The sequence below is a fragment of the Pterocles gutturalis genome, unplaced genomic scaffold (assembly GCF_000699245.1).
Source record: "Pterocles gutturalis isolate BGI_N339 unplaced genomic scaffold, ASM69924v1 scaffold6835, whole genome shotgun sequence".
NCBI lineage: Eukaryota > Metazoa > Chordata > Aves > Pterocliformes > Pteroclidae > Pterocles > Pterocles gutturalis.
The window spans coordinates 20,292-39,465 of NW_010138117.1; the positions used below are offsets into that span (position 1 = coordinate 20,292).

Sequence of the window (19,174 nt, forward strand, 5' to 3'; positions counted from 1 at the left end):
AGTTAGAACTAGACAGCCTGTAAGGTCCCTTCCAACGCAAACCATTCTGTGATTCTATGATTCTATAATTACTTTTTAAGGTAATTCATTTTATTTCAGATGGGTATTTTCCTATTAACCTCTACTGACCTGCAATAGTTGCATTTTCTGACTTTATCTTACACTGGTGATGCAGGCTTCCTGGCCTAAATCTGGGTACTCTAATCTACACAGCTGATTACTCCCAGGAATTCAGTCTGTTTTGTCATTTACACACTTTTTTTCTTGTATGTGACTGCCATGAATAATGGTGCTGTAAATTTATTTTGACTGTTAGCACATTTCATGTTAGGTTCTACACTTAAGTTATTACATATTCTTCATTTATACACCAATGGATGTATGGGAAATGTCCTCCCAAAACATAACTAAATCACGTTTATCCTCTAAATGTTGAGTACATAAATAATTAAAAGCCCTTTGTAGCTGGTGCCTGCACAAAGTTTTAAAAATGTAACAGCATAATGCTGTTATTTATTTTCTAATGTATTTAAGAAAAAATATACTTGCCATGGAAAGAAAAAAAAAGAGTGTCAATGTGTAGTAAATTTGTTACACTAACACCCAGTAATATCTATAAATAACCACACTCACCAGTATATTATGTGCACTTCTACAGATTTTTACTGTTTTAAAAAAAAATCAGTATATTGTTCTCAGTTTTAAACTTTTTAATACAAATTTTTTAAAAAATATTTTCCTCACTTTATTTAAAATCTGTTTATTAACAGAGAGGTGAAAGGTCACACATTGGAACAGAGAAACAAAAAAGGGACAGCACAATGCTGTGTGATGTCTCAGCACACTTCAGTGCCACAATATTTTTGTACCCATAGAAATTCAGCAAGTTATGGAAAATGCTGCTCCATTGACTACAAACCTGTATATTTCAGATGCAGGTGATGAATATATGATCACTCTTCCTACAGGTGAAAATGGGCATTTGCATCTTCAGAGACACATAATTACTGTATGCTACAAATCTGCAGATAGATGTGCGTTCAACAAAATCCATTTTTGTTTTTCACCTTAGAATCCTTCATATAGTAAAATGCCTTAAAAAGGTCTTTGAATTAAATAATGTGCCAGTCACACAGACATTTATACCCTCCCTTTTTTAAAATTCGTCTGTGAAATACAGGTTTATTCAGCTTTTCCCTTCCTGTTGCTTTTTAAAATTCTAAGGAATAGGGGAAGAAAATAACTATTCATTTGGAAGAAAACAAAGTAAGGGAAGAGTCTCCATCAATTCACACGGCAAAAATTAACAAGGAAATTGAAGTAAAAGCAAGTGGTTGAAAAGTTCAGTTTGCATACTTCCAACTTGTCCTAGTGTAGGTACTCTTTAGGTTTTATTAGGTTAGTATGTGGGTAACTCTCATATGAATAGTCTGTCTTTTATAATTCAGCCAAAATGTCCATTTTGGTCATCTAATACCTTATAATCAACATGGGATACATTCCACATTGATAAAAATGGAGTTGACTGGGACTCATCACTGCTGATAGATTTGTTGACAGAAGTGACACAAAAAGTTGGACACTGACATATCTATCACAGGAAGGGAAAAACTCTTGAGACGCAGAGAGTTTGAGCTACAGAGAAGTCCACGGAAGGACTTCTCTTGATTTCAATGCAGTTTAGACCAGAGCCTTGAAAAGAAGTAATAATTTTCACTTTCAAATAACTAGCTAGGCTGAGGGGATCCCAAGTAGCAAGTGTAACAATTCCAGGTCTTGTTCTCATGACCCATGTGAAGCTTTCATCTTCTCCACTCCCCACCCACAAAACAGAGTATTGTCATTCGTATCACTTATTGGGAACAGTTAAGTATCATTCCTTCACCATATTCTGTCTTTTCTAAAGGTGTCCTATTGTCATGGACCAAGCCATATCAGTAAATACAGTAACATATACATGACATGGAGACCCAGTTCTTGATCCTCAGCCCGATTAAGCTACAAGAGATGCGCAGAGAATCACAAAAAGAAGGAGTCCATCCTAATCTGAACCATTTCTGACTGCAGAACCTCCAGCTACCAAAAAAAGGAAATAATTTGTTCCTAAAATGAAATCAAACCATAAAGGAGGAAGCAGAAAAGGAACTGTAGAATTGTGAAAACAGAAAGTAAAGATTGATGGAAGAAAATAAACTTTAAAAGATTATATCTGCTGGACATTTAGATTTCCAACTACCATTTATGTAGTATGGCACATTGTGTCAGGTTTCTATGTCTTTAGAACGTTCTTGGGCATCTATGATAAACATTTTCTAAGCTTCACAGTCTAGGGTCTAGTTTTGATTCTCCTCATTGAATGAGGAGAAAAGCAATGACTGTTAACATTGTTTTCAATGGGAGCAGATATAAATCAATTCTGAAAGCTGTTTAAATTTTAAACTCAAGTCTAAAAGGACACAGAATTCCTGATTATTTTCTCAGATTCAAGCTGTAGGTACACAGTATTCTGTCTGGGGAAAAACAAAAAATCCTTTGTGTGAGAGTCATTTACCCAAAGATTAGTATCTAGTGCCATTTTCGATGCCTTGGGGTATTCTACCCAATTCCCAAATGTCCCTTCCAAAAGACACATACCTTCTGTAGAACTTGTGACATTCCCACCTGATCATATGCGTATTTCAGACACACTGTGGTGTCTAAAGTGACCTTACAATCTTCTGTTTAGACAACTTAAATTTACCCTTTGTATCTGACAATTTGTTTATACAGCATTATAGCTCTCATTTACTCTGTCAAGATAGTAAGCACTCATTTAATTTTGAGTGCTATAATCAGACCTTATCTTGTTGAGGTGTAGTAGTAGGTACTATTAAGAGTGAAGAATAAAAGTATTCAAGTAGCAGTCACTGTACTAGACTCTAAATGTCCTACTTCTATTTTCCTAATAATAATAAATAATTTCTATAATTTAGAACAACTTAATCTTGAGGTCTGGAACAGATCACAAACATGATGTTTTCAGAGAACACGTTCCAGATAGTGCACAAAGCACTGCTTCTTGGCAGAAGAGATATTTCTAATTTAAAGGAAAAATAATATTCATCATCTTTTGATGTTTTCACTCACGATAATTTGACTATTGTTAATACAGTACTTGATCTTTACAAGTAAATGTCTTACCTTTTGTGATCCCAACTTTATTTAAAATACCTTGAATGTGCATGAGTCTCTTGGTGCCATCACTTGACCATAACTGAAAAACCTATTGCAAAAGAGACTTTGCAACATTTCAACACATTGTGAGTCCTTCAGTTTTAGGTCCTGCTAGGCTTGCCATAAAGAAGGGATAGTGATGACACTGGTCACATCCCAGAGGAAAAAAATACAATTAGTTTTGGACACCAAACACCATGTCTCACAAGCAGATGCTGACACCAGCTAACAGCAGTTCAAAAGGCATTTTCAATTTGAGGAAGTAAGAGGGACCAGGATAATACAACATATCAGAATTTCTTTAGTAAAATAAAGTATTAGAATCCACCTTTCACCTTGAACAAATTAAAAAAAAATAGGAATAACTTCATAACAATTTTCTCATTCAAAAATCATATTCAGCATGTATGTTAAAAGTCAGTTGTAGAAGGTCACATCAGAACAGTCGGAAACTACCAACAATGAAATTCGTTACAATATCTAATTCACTGTTACATAAAATGCATTTACAGTATAATAGCTAAGGAATGCATGTAATTTAAAGAGGCCCCCTAGAGCAATCACTGAGACTGAACATACGCAGTATAATAATTCTCAAATCCATTGCATTTACTGTAGAGTGCAAGAACTTGTTCTGTCCACTGAGAGCCCCTGGCTTAGCAAAAAAGTCAGACTGTCACATTATTATCTTAAATTAAATGATGAATGCCAATCAGAAGAAGTATTCCTTTTGATTTTCATTGGCTGTGTTTTGCATGCTGAGCTCACTTTTCAGCGCAGATTCAGCACTGTCTTCATTTTCAGTTCCTTTAGCCCCATTTTTTGAGTATATGCCTTTTTTTTTATAAACACGTATGGCTACAGCAGTGATGCAAAGTAGGACGAATATCACGACCGCTATTACACCTAGGAGAACAAAAGAGAAAAAAGTCAAGAGAAAGAATAGACAAATAATAACTAGTGGGCCAAAGAGTAGGACAAGGAAGGAAAGGCTCCATCACATAATGGAGGGGGGAAACAGGGAAACCCGATAAATAAGAAGCTATAGCTACTTTCAAACCAGAAACGGCACTGTAATATCAGCTTCACTGTGATTGTTGTGACATTTTGCACACTACTAATACCCCAAAAAATTTCCATAGAATACTGTGATTTTTGAAACTTCTGAACGGAAAGCCAGTAGGGGCCTTTGGGTACTGCGGATAAGAGGGTGTCTTTTCCTCCTTCACCATCAACCCCTAGCTCTCTGCCAGGCTGGGAACTCAAGCCACTGCAGGTTTGAGGAGGTGTTCTTCAGGGACTTTCCTACCAGACAGTGAGGCAACACAGTGGGCACTACTAAACTTTCTCATTTTCCCCAAATCCTACAAGTATTGGACAAAGTATTCTCCCATTCCTCAGTCATTCACTTCACTTAGGACCCTTTCTCACACCCCATGTCATCAAGAGGGAAAGGGACATCATCAGTTTTCATCAGCTCTGCTATCACTGCTCCAGACCTGTGAAAGGATTCTAGAGATCGGAGGCACAGCAGAATAGGGTGAGAACAAAGGTATCAATCTGGAATTCAGAACCAGGTCCTCTATCTGCTCTGCCTGTGCACACCACAAGCCTCAGACCCTTTGCAGTAAATTTTTTTGCATTGAATTTGTTCAGTTAATATCCAGTATTCCACACAAATTAGTTCAGGTCACTGATGACTGGTTCTGACTAAACAATGCAGTTAATGAGGATAATTTGCAAAAGAAAATATTAAAGAGTTCATCATAGGGACTCCAGCGGAAACTGGACAGTGTTTATAACCACCTATCATTAGCTCAGGTGGGACAGAAAATCTAAAGTGTGTTCTGCCTCATGGAAGAAAATCTCAACTCCATTTGACTGTCTTTGGCACATCATAATGTGATGTAGAGGTTTTCATGATCTACACTGGCTGTAACTACACATTTCTGTAACTGCACCGTTGTAATGAATAGACACTGGTTAAAATACTAAAATCACGCATGGCTCACCTCATGTCCAGGGTGAAATAATATAGATTTGATTTCTTCCTTTCCTTTCAGGTTTGTGGAACTTATTCTGACATCCTAGATATGCTTTTGCTTTGCATGGCTACATGACCTTGGGTTCATAAGTAAACAAGGTCTCTGCCTACGCAGATGGTAATAAACAAGCTTCCTTTTCCAACAGATTTATCAGCCCCATCTGGTAGGGTAAAATCATCATCAGTACAGTCACCAGCATTATGGTGTTCTAACAGGTCAGTTAGAAAGCAAAGGGGCAGGAGCATAAGCTTTATATAGAGGACTCATGAGGTACCATATGTGCAACATGCCTAACACACAAGAGACTAAATGGAATGGCCGCTTAGTTTTAAAAGAGACTATTTAAGATTTATTGAACTGTTACCAATGCACGCCGCTCCTAGCATGGCAGATTAGGAACGGTAAGGAATAGATACTTCCCACAGAGATAAGCATGCCCTTACAGACTTCTAGCCCATCTACTCTCTTCATCATTCATCTTCTCATGATGGTCTCAGGCCCTCAAGTTCATGAGTGGGAGGTTGGTCAAAGGAGGAATTTGAGGAGAAATGAAACAGAAGGGAAGCAGAAAGTGCTTGTCAAAGAAGCAGAAAGGAGGACTAGGCTGTAGAGAGGAAAACTGCACTAGAGAGTCCGGGAAACAGTTGTAACACAGTGGCTCAGCTGTACTAGATAGAGAAATTATCTGGTACGTAACTTGTCCACTACTGAAAAAAAATAAAAGTATGTAGTCTCTTAGTGTTGTAATACCATGGCAGGGGTTTGGAACTAGATGGACTTTAAGGTCCCTTCCAATCCAAGCCTTTCTACAATTTTACGATTCTGTGAAATAAAACCAGGCCATCCAAAATTCAGCCCTTGTTATTTTTTTCATTCTCCAATATGAGCAGCCATCCTTAACGGTAGGAATATAAACTTTTTTGTGTGGTATCTTCTTCTCTGAATAGACTCTATAATCTGGGAAAATCTTGTTCTTATTTAGATTAAATAGAACAGTCATTTCTTTGTTTCATAACAACAGTATGTGTCCCATAAGAGACCATCTATAAACTTGCCTTGTCTGAAGTAGCTGAATTGGTACAATTCTCAGTCACAGCCATTTGAGGGTACTTGCATTAAACTTTTACTGAGTGCTGTACAGCTTGTTTTATTTTGACTTTTAAACAACTGTAGTTAAGCAGTAGAAAAATTGTTAGTGCATATGCCTAAATGTGTTTAATAACAATAAAACTGTGAGGATATTATTATCTTTAAAATACTATAACTATTGTAGCTTGAAGTTCAAAAATACCTTTGTTGTTAGTACACTTAAAAATCCCCACCCACACTAAACTACTTAGTACATAAAGTCATCTTTATGTACAGATACTTATGTAAAATAATACTTATCTTCTGAAACAGCGAAGTAATTTATGACAAAGTTAGACATGCAGAACTCAGAAACCATATTTTAAAATTCTGACCTCACTGAATTCAGTGGTAAAATTATCAAATTTTGTGTATATAAAGATATACAGACGTATGTATCGCTTTAGAAAGCTATCATAAGGAAGCTTCTAGGTTTTATTATCTCTTATTTCAATATCTTTAACACTATTGTGTTAAAGGTCATTGACCATGCAGTGTCCTGCTGGCAGGCACTAACCATAGCAGGTTGCATTATTTAAATAGCAGACACAGAGATGACTGCAGGTTCTTATCTTAACTCCACCTTCCATAGACTTAAATACTTTTATCCTCAGTGAGAAGCCTTGGTAGCTTTATTCTGCTAAATCCCGCTACATCATTTGTCTGCTAAGGCTTTTAAAATCCTTAGAAAGGAAAACTATTCCAAATTTAAAAATGGAGGGAATGACCTTCCCCTCCTCCGCCTTCTTTCTGTTGAAGTAATGGAAAATGAAATAGTGAATTATACTGCTTCATGAGTGAAAGCAAGTCTCCTTCCCTTACCTCCTCCCAAGAGTAGTAATACCACCAGAAATTCTCACTGGGGAAGATTGTCACAAGAGATAATGCTATTCCTTGAAAGAAAAAAAAGAACAGACATAGCCATGCATTTGCTCCAACACTGGTGACAGGAACAGAAATTCTCCTGAGGGTCCCTGATCCTGATCTGCCTGTTAAGGCTCACTTGAGTACTCTTCATTTCTCCTAGAGGCACAAAACTGACAGGCTTCTCCGCTGAAACAGAGATGGATCTTGGCTTAAGGATGATTGGCCTAAAAGACACAGTAGTCGAACCTGCATATCTTGATTGTCGGTTCTGTGCTTTAAGCAGAAGACCTCCGTCCTAAGCTTTATACCATATTTGTTCTCACAGTCATAAAAAGTAAAGGGAGTGTCAAAATGTTCACTTTAAGAGCAACTGAACTGCCACGGTTCTTCCCCTATTACTCTGTTGAAAATAAGTGTTTTGAAAAAAGTTTGTGGATGATAATTTGTAGTTCTGTTTGAGCTGATAAAAGTGGCCAAAATGAATAGTAAGCAATTGAAGAAATTATATTTCAAACCAACAGTAACTTTTAAAAATTATTATTTTAATATGCTTTTTATTTTTAAGTTGTTACTCAGTGTAAGTGATAGTCGGTTCAAGAGTAAGTTGCTTTCCAGACGCAGAACCAGAATCAAACTTGCCTCAGTCTGTCAAAGGATTACTTCAAGCAGTGTTAGATCACATTTTCTTGATAACAATTTGTGTTGCTCAGATCTATTAAAGAAGATTTTGAGCTTGACTGTGTAGCAAAATATAACTTTTGGGCATAGTCAAGGAGAAAAGATTGTTCTTTCTCAAACATTTGCTGTTTGTCACAACATATCCAAGTTCTTTTTTATGTCATAGACACTAGCGGTAGGCAGGTTGGAAACCCATTCTTAGTGTCTTGTGTTTCAGCAGAATGTTCCAACGTATAGAAATACCGATGGCATAAATTTATATAACAAGAAAATATGAGAGCCGTTGACTGCATTTTAAAACAATGCTTGATTTTTTTTCTCTCTACCACTTGTATTAAAATGAAGCCTTTCCTCTAGTTTCATTATGCAGACAAAATTAAACCGACTTCATCTGAGTATTGAAACAAAGTTATTGGAAAAAAAAAAAAAGAGGTTCCCAGGGAGTTGTTGTAGTCCTTATTACCTCCAATAATTGCAGAGTCACTTCTGATTGCATTAGCTAGGGGCTCTCCCCCATCTATCGGTCCAGAGTGATCTGCAGTAGAAAAAAAGGAAAGTGAAAGGCAAATAGAAGATGGGTTTTCAAAAAATTCTCACATGGTTACAGTTCATGTAGAGTATGGTACAGTGGCAGTCATGTGGGTCCATAAGCATGCAGAGAAGAACTGTGATGTAGATGATATTTTGCAGGATGATATTTTGCAGAGTTAAATAGAAAAATGTAAACATTCAGAGGAAAAGAGAAAGGCTAGAGAAAAGTAAGTAAGTATATATAAAAGAAAATTATTTTTCAAACTACTCCTGAGTTGTTAACCCACATGGTGGGGGAGGGGGGGGGGGGGAAAGACAGTTGTGACTCAGGTCATGAGTACTCTAGATTTTACTTCAGAGATCAGAGCAAGTGATAACCATATGCTACCTGCAAATGAACGGGTTGTTTGACTTGATGTTGAGTCAGCTCCAGTTAAAGTACCGCAGTTGGATTCAGTGAAGCGTCCCTTTACAATGACAGGGGCTGAGCTGCTGTGGTGCAGTGCAGCCTTCAAAGGAGCAATGTGGTTGAACTGCACTGAAGAGAGACATCCAATAAACCCCTGAGAGTTTGCCTTCATAGTCTCCTCATCTATATCGCTGTTTTCTGTTAATCAAAAGGAACAGAATACAATTAATCATAGAGCAAATGTACAAAATAAAGTGCCAGAAGAATAAATGAATAATTAACCTGTGTTCCTCTGAGTATATTTGAGCTACAGCAACATATGTACAGTCACTGAATCCCTTTCTTGTCTGTCTTTAATGAAAAGACAGTCAGATACATTCAATCCCCCCCCCCCTTTTTTAACAGATGACAGTTGCTATTCTGCTGAGGGAAATGCTTTTAACTTACTATAGCAAGTTCCAAAGCAAGAAGATCCAAATGTAACCAAAATATTTGAATTAAAATGCAACATTTTTTCATTCTGCAAAAAAGATAAAGATGATGCATGCATTCATGCAAAACATATTTTATTAGATTTCTTCTCATAAATATGTACATTATTGGATCATATCCTTTCATATATCTACTCCATCCCATCATCATCACGTCTGTCAAAACAGAAGCTCTTTGAAGACCTCAGATCTTGGAAATATCTATCGAGATATTTTCTGTGAAATTTGGAAAAATGAACATTGTTCCAATTTACTATACATTTTAAACATGATACCATTACCTTTTCCACTAAGGGAAAAAACAAAAAAAAAAAAAAGGAGAGAAACATTCTCCCCCCCATTATTCTCTTGAGTTGCCTTTCTCAATGTATGTACCCTGTCAGACCTCTCTATTTATTCACCAGATAATGCTCACTAATGCATTCCTTTGGAAGTGGAAAACAGTTTATTTATTTACTCTGACAGTTCTAACTTAAGCAAAAACTCTGGAAGTACTAATTATTCAAGGAGGACTCTAAAGGGAAGTAAGTTTTCAAGTTTTGTGCAAATAAAAAGGGAATTTCAGCTCATTCATTTCTACATCCAACTTATCCTAGAGCCCACAAATGAACTTGTGATCTTTACAATGGTTACCATAACAATTTTAAATACCAATGTACAATGCACTCCTCAGTACCATTAGGTTAATAGTGAAAATTGGGCTAATGTGTTTTGGTAGAATATTGCAAAATAGCACAGCAGCATTTTCCTCAACTACTCTCTGCTTATTGCAATGATGATGCATTATTAGACAGATGGATGTCAGCCAAGAGTCTGCTCACCTACACTGGTGGATTACATGAAATGTTGGATGTTTAGCTACCTCTATTCTCTCTGTAGCATACACTGCTTCTGATGATTGCCCCATCACACTGAAGGATCTAGTTCTGGATGTCTTGAAAAAGAGTAACTTGAAATGGCAAGACAAAAATATCCGAAACCTCTTGTGATAAAAATATATGTCCCTAACTACAAGTAGGATAGAAAAATTAAAGAGTGAAGCGTTTTTTATTATTTTTTTAGTTTCCTACACAGACCATTTTGCAAACATTATAGGTGCACAATATTAAATAAATATTAGATATTTAAAACCCTTAGAGTTCATTTGACTCGTTAATTAGAAAAAACTGCTGCGATAAAGTAAAGGTTTTTACTAAATTAAGCAATCTTGCTGGCAAAAGTGATAAGGTTTAGGGAAGACAAACCCTTCTCCACTTAGTGCTTAAGTCAGATTTAATTGACTGAAAATGACACACACAGACAAGTTGCTTGTCAGACACTTTATTTAATTGTAACCTGCAGTTATGCATTCTTAGGCATCTTTATAGCAATTCATTTACTAAGTGTACTAAAATTTTTTCAGCAAAGAAAGACAAAATTACTCCACCTAACTTGCCTTATTTGAAAAACACCACAAAAGCAAAACACAAACTCAATAACTCTCTTTCTTGAATTCTGCTTCAACCATCTTTCTTCTGTAAAGTAATTCTGAAAGTCAGCAGACATACAAGAAGAACATTTTAAGATAAGAACTGTTCAACTGAAAGACTATCCTTGACGTTTCTGCTTTTATGATGTTGAAGATTTCAAAATTTTTCAAGTTCCTATGCAATACTGTCTCAAAATTAGCCTAGTCCATAATACATTGGGTGATTAATTGGCTGACAGGTCAGTCTCAGAGGGTTGTAGTAAGCGGGGTTGCATCAGGCTGGTGGGCAGTCATCAGTGGGGTTTTCTAGGGCTCAATTTCAGGGCCAGTGCTCTTCAATGTTTTTATAAATTATCTGGATGCAGGAATTGAAGATACGTTAAGTAAGTTTGCCAAAATGAGGAGGAACTGTGGACTCCCTCAAGGGCTAGAGAGGCCTTATAGAGAGATCTGGATAGACTAGAGAGTTGGGCAATCCAACCATATGAAATATAACAAGAGCAAGTTCAAGATTCTCCACCAGGGAAGAGATAATCCTGCTTATACATACAAATTGGGGGACAAGAATCTGGAGGGCAGTCTGCAGAAAGGCATCTAGGGTTTTCAGCTGATGGCAAGCTGAATATGAGTCAACCAGTGCCCTGGCAGCCAAAAGGGCCAACTGTGTCATGGGGTGCATCAAGCACAACATCGCCAGCCAGTCGAGGATGGTGACTGTCCCACTCTACACTGCAGTGGTGCAGCCCCACCTCCAGCACTGTGTGCAGTTTTTGGGTGTCTTGATACAAGAAGGATATAAAATTTTTAGGGTGTGTCCAGAGGAGGGCGACCAAAAAAGGTCTTGAGAGCAAGACTTAAGAGGAGCAGCTGCAGTCACTTGGTTTGTTCAGCTTGGAGAAGTGAAGGCTGAGGGGTGACCTCATGGCAGTCTACAACTTCCTCAAGTGGATCAGCAGAGAGGAAGGTGCTGATCTCCTCTCTCTGGTGACAGCAATAGAACAGAAGGAAGTGGAACAAAGCTGCTTCAGGAGAAGTTCAGATTGGATGTTAGGATAAGGTTCTTCATTGAAAGGGTGGTTGGTCACTGGAACAGGCTCCCCTGGGGAGAGGTCACAGCACCAAGCTAGGCAGACGTCAAGGAACACCTGTACGATGTTCTTAGTCATATGGTTTAGTTTTAAGCAGTTCTGCAAGGACCAGAATGTTAGTCTTGATGATTCTTATGGATCCTTTCCAACTCGAGATATTGTATGATTCTATGATTCTATAAAGCTGTTCAGTAGAAAAAATTAATGCACATTTGACTTTCACAGTCAAATAACCAGAAAGAAGCACCAGTGATGTGCTTGTAATGGACTGCTGCAAAATCTCACATTTGTGCCACAAGCCTGTGTTGGTATGAAAGTGTTATTATGGCCAGGTCTTTTGCACTAAAAATGCTTATTAGGTTAAAACTAATCACACAGATACACCCACTGATTTCAGTTGAATCATATATGGCTGGTTGGTTGGTTGGTTGTTTTTTTTTTTCCCTGTGGTTAATATGTGATCACATAAATGCTGCTACACTGTTACTTTTAATATGAAGAAATACAACATTATTTTACTGAGGTTTACTTAGGATTCAGATTGAACTGACCAGGAGGAGAAAAATTATTAAAAAATGCATCATCAAATAATTATTTCTCTGACTTTTGTGCAAAAATAATATCTTTTTAAAACATCCAAAATTATCTAGGCCCTTTTTCCTTAATTTGTTGTTTGTTTCAGTGGTTTACTGCTGAAAAATACGCCAGCAAAGACGGCAATTTGATTAACAAGAATAGGTAATTTGGTCATTAAGAGTTTTTGCTGCTTTTTTAACATTACAAATTCAGCAATCAGGAGTCACAAGTGGGTGTTATTTGTGGAGCTGTCTTTTGTCACACTGCTGAGATTGAGTAGAAAAAACTTTAAAATAAAACATTAGAAGGCAAATATTTTGTTAAGAGAATTATTTCATCAAACAGAAGTATGGCCATTAAGTCCCTGAATATTGACTTTTCAAATACTAGTGTTTTGTCCAAGATTGCAAGCCAGTGGAAACTTTCTTTCCCCAAATGATCATCCTGAAAAGCTTCTGTATTGGAAGTACTAGCTTGTCTGACTAAAATGAAAAACTGATTAAAAAAAAAAAACTCGTATAAATTTGCTGTAGTGTAATTATATGTACTTGAAATTGAGGGACCTGTGTAAAAATGCATATTTTACACTAATAGACTTTTATTAAAGTCTATTTTTCTAAAACAGCTTTAAAAGATTTACTATAAGAATTCCCATATTTGTACAGTAGAAAAAACTGCATAAACAGAAATGGACATTTTTAAAGCAACTATTGTCAGTATGTGGTACACTGCAGCACTTTTTTTGGGAGTACCCAGACATTACTGTTTTAAAAAGCTGATTTTCAAATTAACAATTTGAATTATCACTATATATTTACATATCAGTTGAGCACAGAGAGAGTTTTGCAATTCCATCATTCTATTATCAATAAAACTATAATTAGAGCTCTTAAGCAAGCTGTGCAATTATCAGTTATCATCAAAGATATTCCCATAAAAACAGAACTAAATCTTGCATTTTCAGAGACAAACCAATATAAGAAAGGACAATTTCACTACAAATAGAATGGAATAGTTTGAATACACAGATATTTTGTTTCAAATGTGGGTACAAAATACATGACTGGTTTAATTTAAGTCTTCTTATTAAGAGTCTAGTGAAAAATTGTTTTTATTTATTACTGTAATAACCAATTTATTACTGAAATAAATTTCAATGTTTCCAATGGACATTGTTGGAAATGTCCATATTCAGTATGATGCCTTTGTTTAACTGAAATAGCTTAAAATCATACATTCTCTTCAGCTGGTAAAAATTTGTGTATAGATCAGACTCAAGTAAATCTTGCTAAAAGTCCATCTTCATCTCAGTTGGCATGGAAAGGTTAACAACTCTCACTGAAGAAAAACATCACCCACAGCTCCCCACCCTCTCCCTGAGGAAGGCTAGGAAGCTTTGTCCTGGGCAAACGCTGCTTTACTCAGTGGAAGCAAATTACTTCCTCAGTGGGTTGCTGTAAAAAGAAAGGTTTCTACGGTCTTCTTACTGTATAGGCTGCTTTGAGAGAAAGTATCGTCTTAGGAGGAAAACAAAAACATAAGGAGACCTTTGGCTTGTATCCTGTGAACTCAGTGTCTGAGTGTGCTGTTTCTCTTTTCCCTCACAAGTTAACCTTCAAATATTTTGCGGAGTTTCAATACAGCCTAGCTCCTTGTCTATTTTGTCATAATGTCGCGTAACATGTATTCAAAAGTCTTTAAAGTGGAAGGCTTAGGTTTTGGGAAGTAAGGAAAAACACTGGGAATTCAAAACTAGTTCAGCAGCTAACGCTCACATTTGCTTTCAACAAAAAAAACCTGAGCTATGTACAACTGCAGAAGAGCTCAAAGAAGTACTTCACCAACCAAAGATAATTCTTAGAAAATCCAATCTTTCAGGCCTACTTTAAAACTTGTGGGTTTTTTCTCAACAACCTTTCAAAGTACAAGAAATAGATGATTTTGTATTTGTCTACTTCTTCTTCTGTTTACACCTCTTCACTGCAGTAAACACCCATTATTTTTTCCACTGCTTTCACCAGGTTTCCTTCCATCTCTAGACATGACTTCACAGGAACCAGGAACCAAAGTGGTCAGATTTATAGAAGAAAAAGCAGCACTTCCATAGCATCTCTCCTTTGAAAGGGAGAGAAGTATATAATATATTTCCTTTAGGACAGGCTCTGTAAACTGAGCTAAATTGGGCTGAGTGCCCCCACAGATCATTGTAACTCTGTTTCACACTACTGTGATGATGCAAAGCCATCATATAGCTGAAGAAATTTCCACCTTTGAACTTTTGTAACAGCGTGGTTTCTTTGGAAGAGTTGTTGGTCCTGAGCGAAAGAAACTGCCATTTGCCTAAAAATTGCATTGCGTCAAATAAATTTTTAAGTAAATTGATGCAAGATTGGATATGTGATTTCATAACAAAGAGAACAAAACCTTTAATTCTGTACTGGTTATTGTAGTATTACCCTTGTGTGAGTGTGACTGTAATAGACTACTACGACTGCAATAGCCTACTGCACTTCAAAACGTTATAAATACCTGATTCAGTTTTATCATTGAGCTGTGGGGTTTTGAAATATTTTATGCAATTTTTTTCTGCTACTTTATATTTCAGTCAATATTGCTTTAAAGCTATGCTTAAATGACCATTCTCTTTTACATTCTCTGTGTATATCTACATACCAGTTCTCTTCTGGACTGTGAGTTCTATAAAGAAAATCTACATTTCAAAAGTAATATAAATTTCTGTTTGTGTTAGAGGTCCTTAATTATTTTTACAGTGAGAAAACAGATCAGCTACACTGAGCCTCTTCTAGACAACCACAACTAAGTAATAGTTGGGATTTTTTTAAAAAGTCTATTGCAAATATGTTCTTTAAATTTAATTATTTAATACATTTTAAGCTATTTAGCATTTGGTTACTGCAGTTATGAAAACAATTATCACTGTATGTATTCTATTATATCACAAAATTATTCTTCCACCTATTCTGCACAATGATCTTCAGATTGAGAACCTCAGCTATCTATTTGATGGATAAGGAATTAGCCAGATGGCCTCATCCAAATAGTTACATGCAACAGCTCAATATCTAACTGGAGATCAGTAACAACCTGTGTGCCTCAGGGACAGTGCCACACTGGGAGACGTACTGTTCAATAACTTTATTAATGACATGGACAGTGAGATTGAGTGCATCCTCAGCAAGTTCATGGATGACACTAAGAAGAGTGGTGCAGCTGATTCACTAGAGGGAAGGGATGCCATCCAGAGGGACCTTGACAGGCTTGAGGAGTTGGCCAACATGAAATTCACAAAGTTCAACAAGGCCAAGTGCAAGGTCCTGCCCCTGTGTCTGAGCAACCCCCGTATGAGTACTGACTGGGGATGAATGGATTGAGAACAGCCCTGCAGAGAAGGACTTGGAGATACTGGTGGATGAAAAACTGGAAATGAGATGTCAATGTGTGCTTTGCAGCCCAGAAAGTCAGTTGTAACCTGGGCTGCACAAAAGGGTGTGTAACCAGCAGGTCAAGGAAGGTGATTCAGCTCCTGTACTCCACTCTGGATAAGACCCACCCTGGAGTACTGCATCCAGCTCTGGGGTTACCAACACAAGAAAGGTATGGACATGTTCTACTGAACCCAGAGGAGTGCCACAAAAATGTTCAGAGGGTTGGAATACCTCTCTCTGAAGAAAGGCTAAGAGACTTGGGGTTCTTCAGCCTGGAGAAGAGAAGGCTTTAGGAAGACCTTATTGCAGCCTTTCAATATATAAAGGAAGCTTATAATAAAGATGGAGAGTTTTTTTTTTTTTTCCGGGGCTTGTAGTGACAGGACAAGGGGTAACAGTTTTAAATGAAAGAGGGTAGATTTAGATTAGACTTTTTCCTTGTTTGTTTGTTTGTTTTTATGATGAGGGTAGTGAGCAACGGGTTGCCCCGAGAGGTTGCGGATGCCCCATCATTTGAAGTATTCAAGGTCAGGCTGTATGAGGCTTTGAAAAATCTGATTTAGTGAAAGGTGTCCCTGCCCATGACACGGGGGTTGGAACTACAAAATCCTGAAAAGGTCGGTGTAGCCATAGTTACTGCATACCACAAACTACACCAGCTCTATTTTCATATTGTTGTGACAAAAAGTGTTATTAGAGGAAGAATGCACAAATGGAACTTTACTTGATATGGGAATGTAGCAGCACAGACTTTAAATTACTTCAGAGGAAAGAGAACTATCCTTTAACTTTTCACCAGCACCACAACTTCTTTTGTCATTGAGTATTCCCAATTTCACGAATATGAAAATAATAAGATCTTGAGAATTTTGTTCAGGCTATTTTGTTTTAACAAAATTGACAAAATGGTAATTGCAGATAAATAAATTCCATTTTGATCATCACTACACAGAAACAGACAGCTTTCAATAAACCATCACTAGACAAAATATTTTGTCAAAGCTTAACTTGTTTTTAAAAAGTAACTCCAAAAACATTTTTGTGTACATTATCTTATCCCTAACTGTTTACATCAAAATCTAATCACATAAACTTTTTCAAATACGGTACCTGATTAACAGTATTCTGTAGTCTTTGTGTATGATTTCACAGTGATTTATTTTTTCCTGAGAGTAAAAAAAACCAAAGTATTTCATAATGCTTGATTGCAAAATGAGAGAGAGAAGTGTGAAATTATTTTTAATGGAACCCACTTTTTCAGGAAGTATTTACCCATGAACATATTTATATTTCAACAAGACTGAAGTTTCTACCTTGATTGTGACTCACTATCTAATTAAATCTGAGACAACAAATGTCTTTCAACGAGATTAGGGTTATTATTTTTTATGTGCTCTGATGACATTTTGATCTATGTTTTAGAAAACTCTGTGGTGTTCCACTTACCTAAAATCTTGCCAAGCGTAAGAGACTTGATTGCATTGAATTCTGTTCCTGAAGACAGAATAAAGTTCATTCTTTCATTCTGGTTAACCTGCAGAATAGTGTGAAGAATAAAGTAGACAAATGGAAGAGATATTCGTCAAAGCGTGGAAAAAAGCAGAAAAGATCAAGGTTAAAAATAAAAGGAGCTGAGGGAATTATTTGTTAGTTACAGCATTAAAACTAATCAGGAAATAGATGATCAGCTTCCTCAGATCACTGATTATAGCTGTGATACTTCTTAAGCACCCTACGTAATAAGCCTTTATTTGTCTTATTGATTTGGCTGATTCTTTCTTTTTCATCTATAAGATGAATAAAAATGGTAAACCTTCAAAAACATGAAAAAGGATATTTTCATTAAAAAAGGCACTCAACACTTGGTTCATAAAGACCAAATATTACACTATAAATGCTCTGCCCCCCAGGGTACCCCTAGAACTACTTGCCTTCAAGCCTTATACCAATGCATAATTAAGCAAACTCATCTCTAGCCTCAAAATACTAACTTCTGAGTTTCTGAGATGATAACATCTGAGTTTTTCAAATTTTAATGTAAAAAATAAAGACTTCTTTATATGCTAGTATCTACTATTAGCAAATAAAATGTTACTATTTCATCATTAAATTGACACAAAAAAAAATATTTTCTTATATTTTCCTTAATAGTTGCATTCCTTTGATGTAAAAGGGACCAAACAAAATTACACAAATAGGATTAAATTATTGTCTAGACGGTAATAGATTTGAATTGTAGTTGGATATGCAATTTGAAGCAAGAACACCAAAATGAAAGACCCAAACCAAACGATGTCAGTTATAAACATTTCACAATTGTGAAAATTTAAACCACCAAGAAATTAATAGCATTTTCATATAAAATGATGAGGAGGTATTGACCATTTGGAATGGACAAGATGAACACCAAAGAGGTTGTCTAACATAGACTTTCACTGTGCATTGTGAGTCTGCTAACCTTTGTTTTATTTACTTGAGATATTAAAACACAGTTTATTTGGGGATAATTGCCTTGTAACTATTTTGCTTTGGATCATCTACTTTTTAAAAATAATCCACTTTTTTTTTTTCTTTTTTGTCTAACTGCATTACCTCTGCAAAGAGCATTTCCTCCTCTCTGTTAATCTTCACGTGTTGCAGTTGTCCATCAGCCATGCTTTTGATATTGATGCTGAAGACATCAGGATCTTGATGGCTGTCTAGCTTGTACCTGATCTGTAAACTTCCTGCACGGATAAATAAAGGAAAAGTTACAGCACACTACATACACAACAGGCAGTGTAGATCATATACAGTGCCATCTGCTTCACAGGTGCATTTCAAGAGCAAAACAAGTATTTTATTTATTTAAGGAATTAACTATGAGAAATTGACATGAGCGAGAAACGGAAAATAATAACAATGCTGGAAGTAGGATGTAGTGGCAAAGACAGCCACGAACTGTCCCACATCTGAATAATGAGCTAACATTTGTGCAGAAATTTTAGTAAATGTTTTTATAACACAGCTGAGAAAGACTTGGTCTGGTAACTCATATCAATGTGACTTACCAAATAAAACTGAGTGCCTTACAAGTACTGTTCCTGAATAATGTTTACAGTGTCCAGACCTGCGAACCTCTGGCCAGTTGACAATTCAGTAGCGTGCAGTTAATAATTTCTAGCTCTCTTTCCATTTCTTGTTGTTAACTCCCAGCATACTGTCTTTACGCATCTAATCACACAGAGCAACAGA

General features: G+C 36.5%; 1 protein-coding gene across 1 annotated transcript in view; it reads right to left on the minus strand.

Annotated features, from left to right (window-relative positions):
- Positions 1-3,925: 3,925 nt before the first annotated feature.
- The window catches only part of LOC104468642 (contactin-associated protein-like 4), a 30,906-nt gene continuing 15,657 nt past the window's right edge, over positions 3,926-19,174 (minus strand). Inside the window, exons 6-10 of the mRNA XM_010082850.1 lie at positions 18,533-18,666; positions 17,387-17,474; positions 8,851-9,069; positions 8,395-8,466; positions 3,926-4,119 (exon numbers count right to left, since the gene is read on the minus strand). Of these exons, the coding sequence (XP_010081152.1) occupies positions 3,926-4,119; positions 8,395-8,466; positions 8,851-9,069; positions 17,387-17,474; positions 18,533-18,666 (707 nt within the window). The remainder of the gene's footprint in view (positions 4,120-8,394; positions 8,467-8,850; positions 9,070-17,386; positions 17,475-18,532; positions 18,667-19,174) is intronic.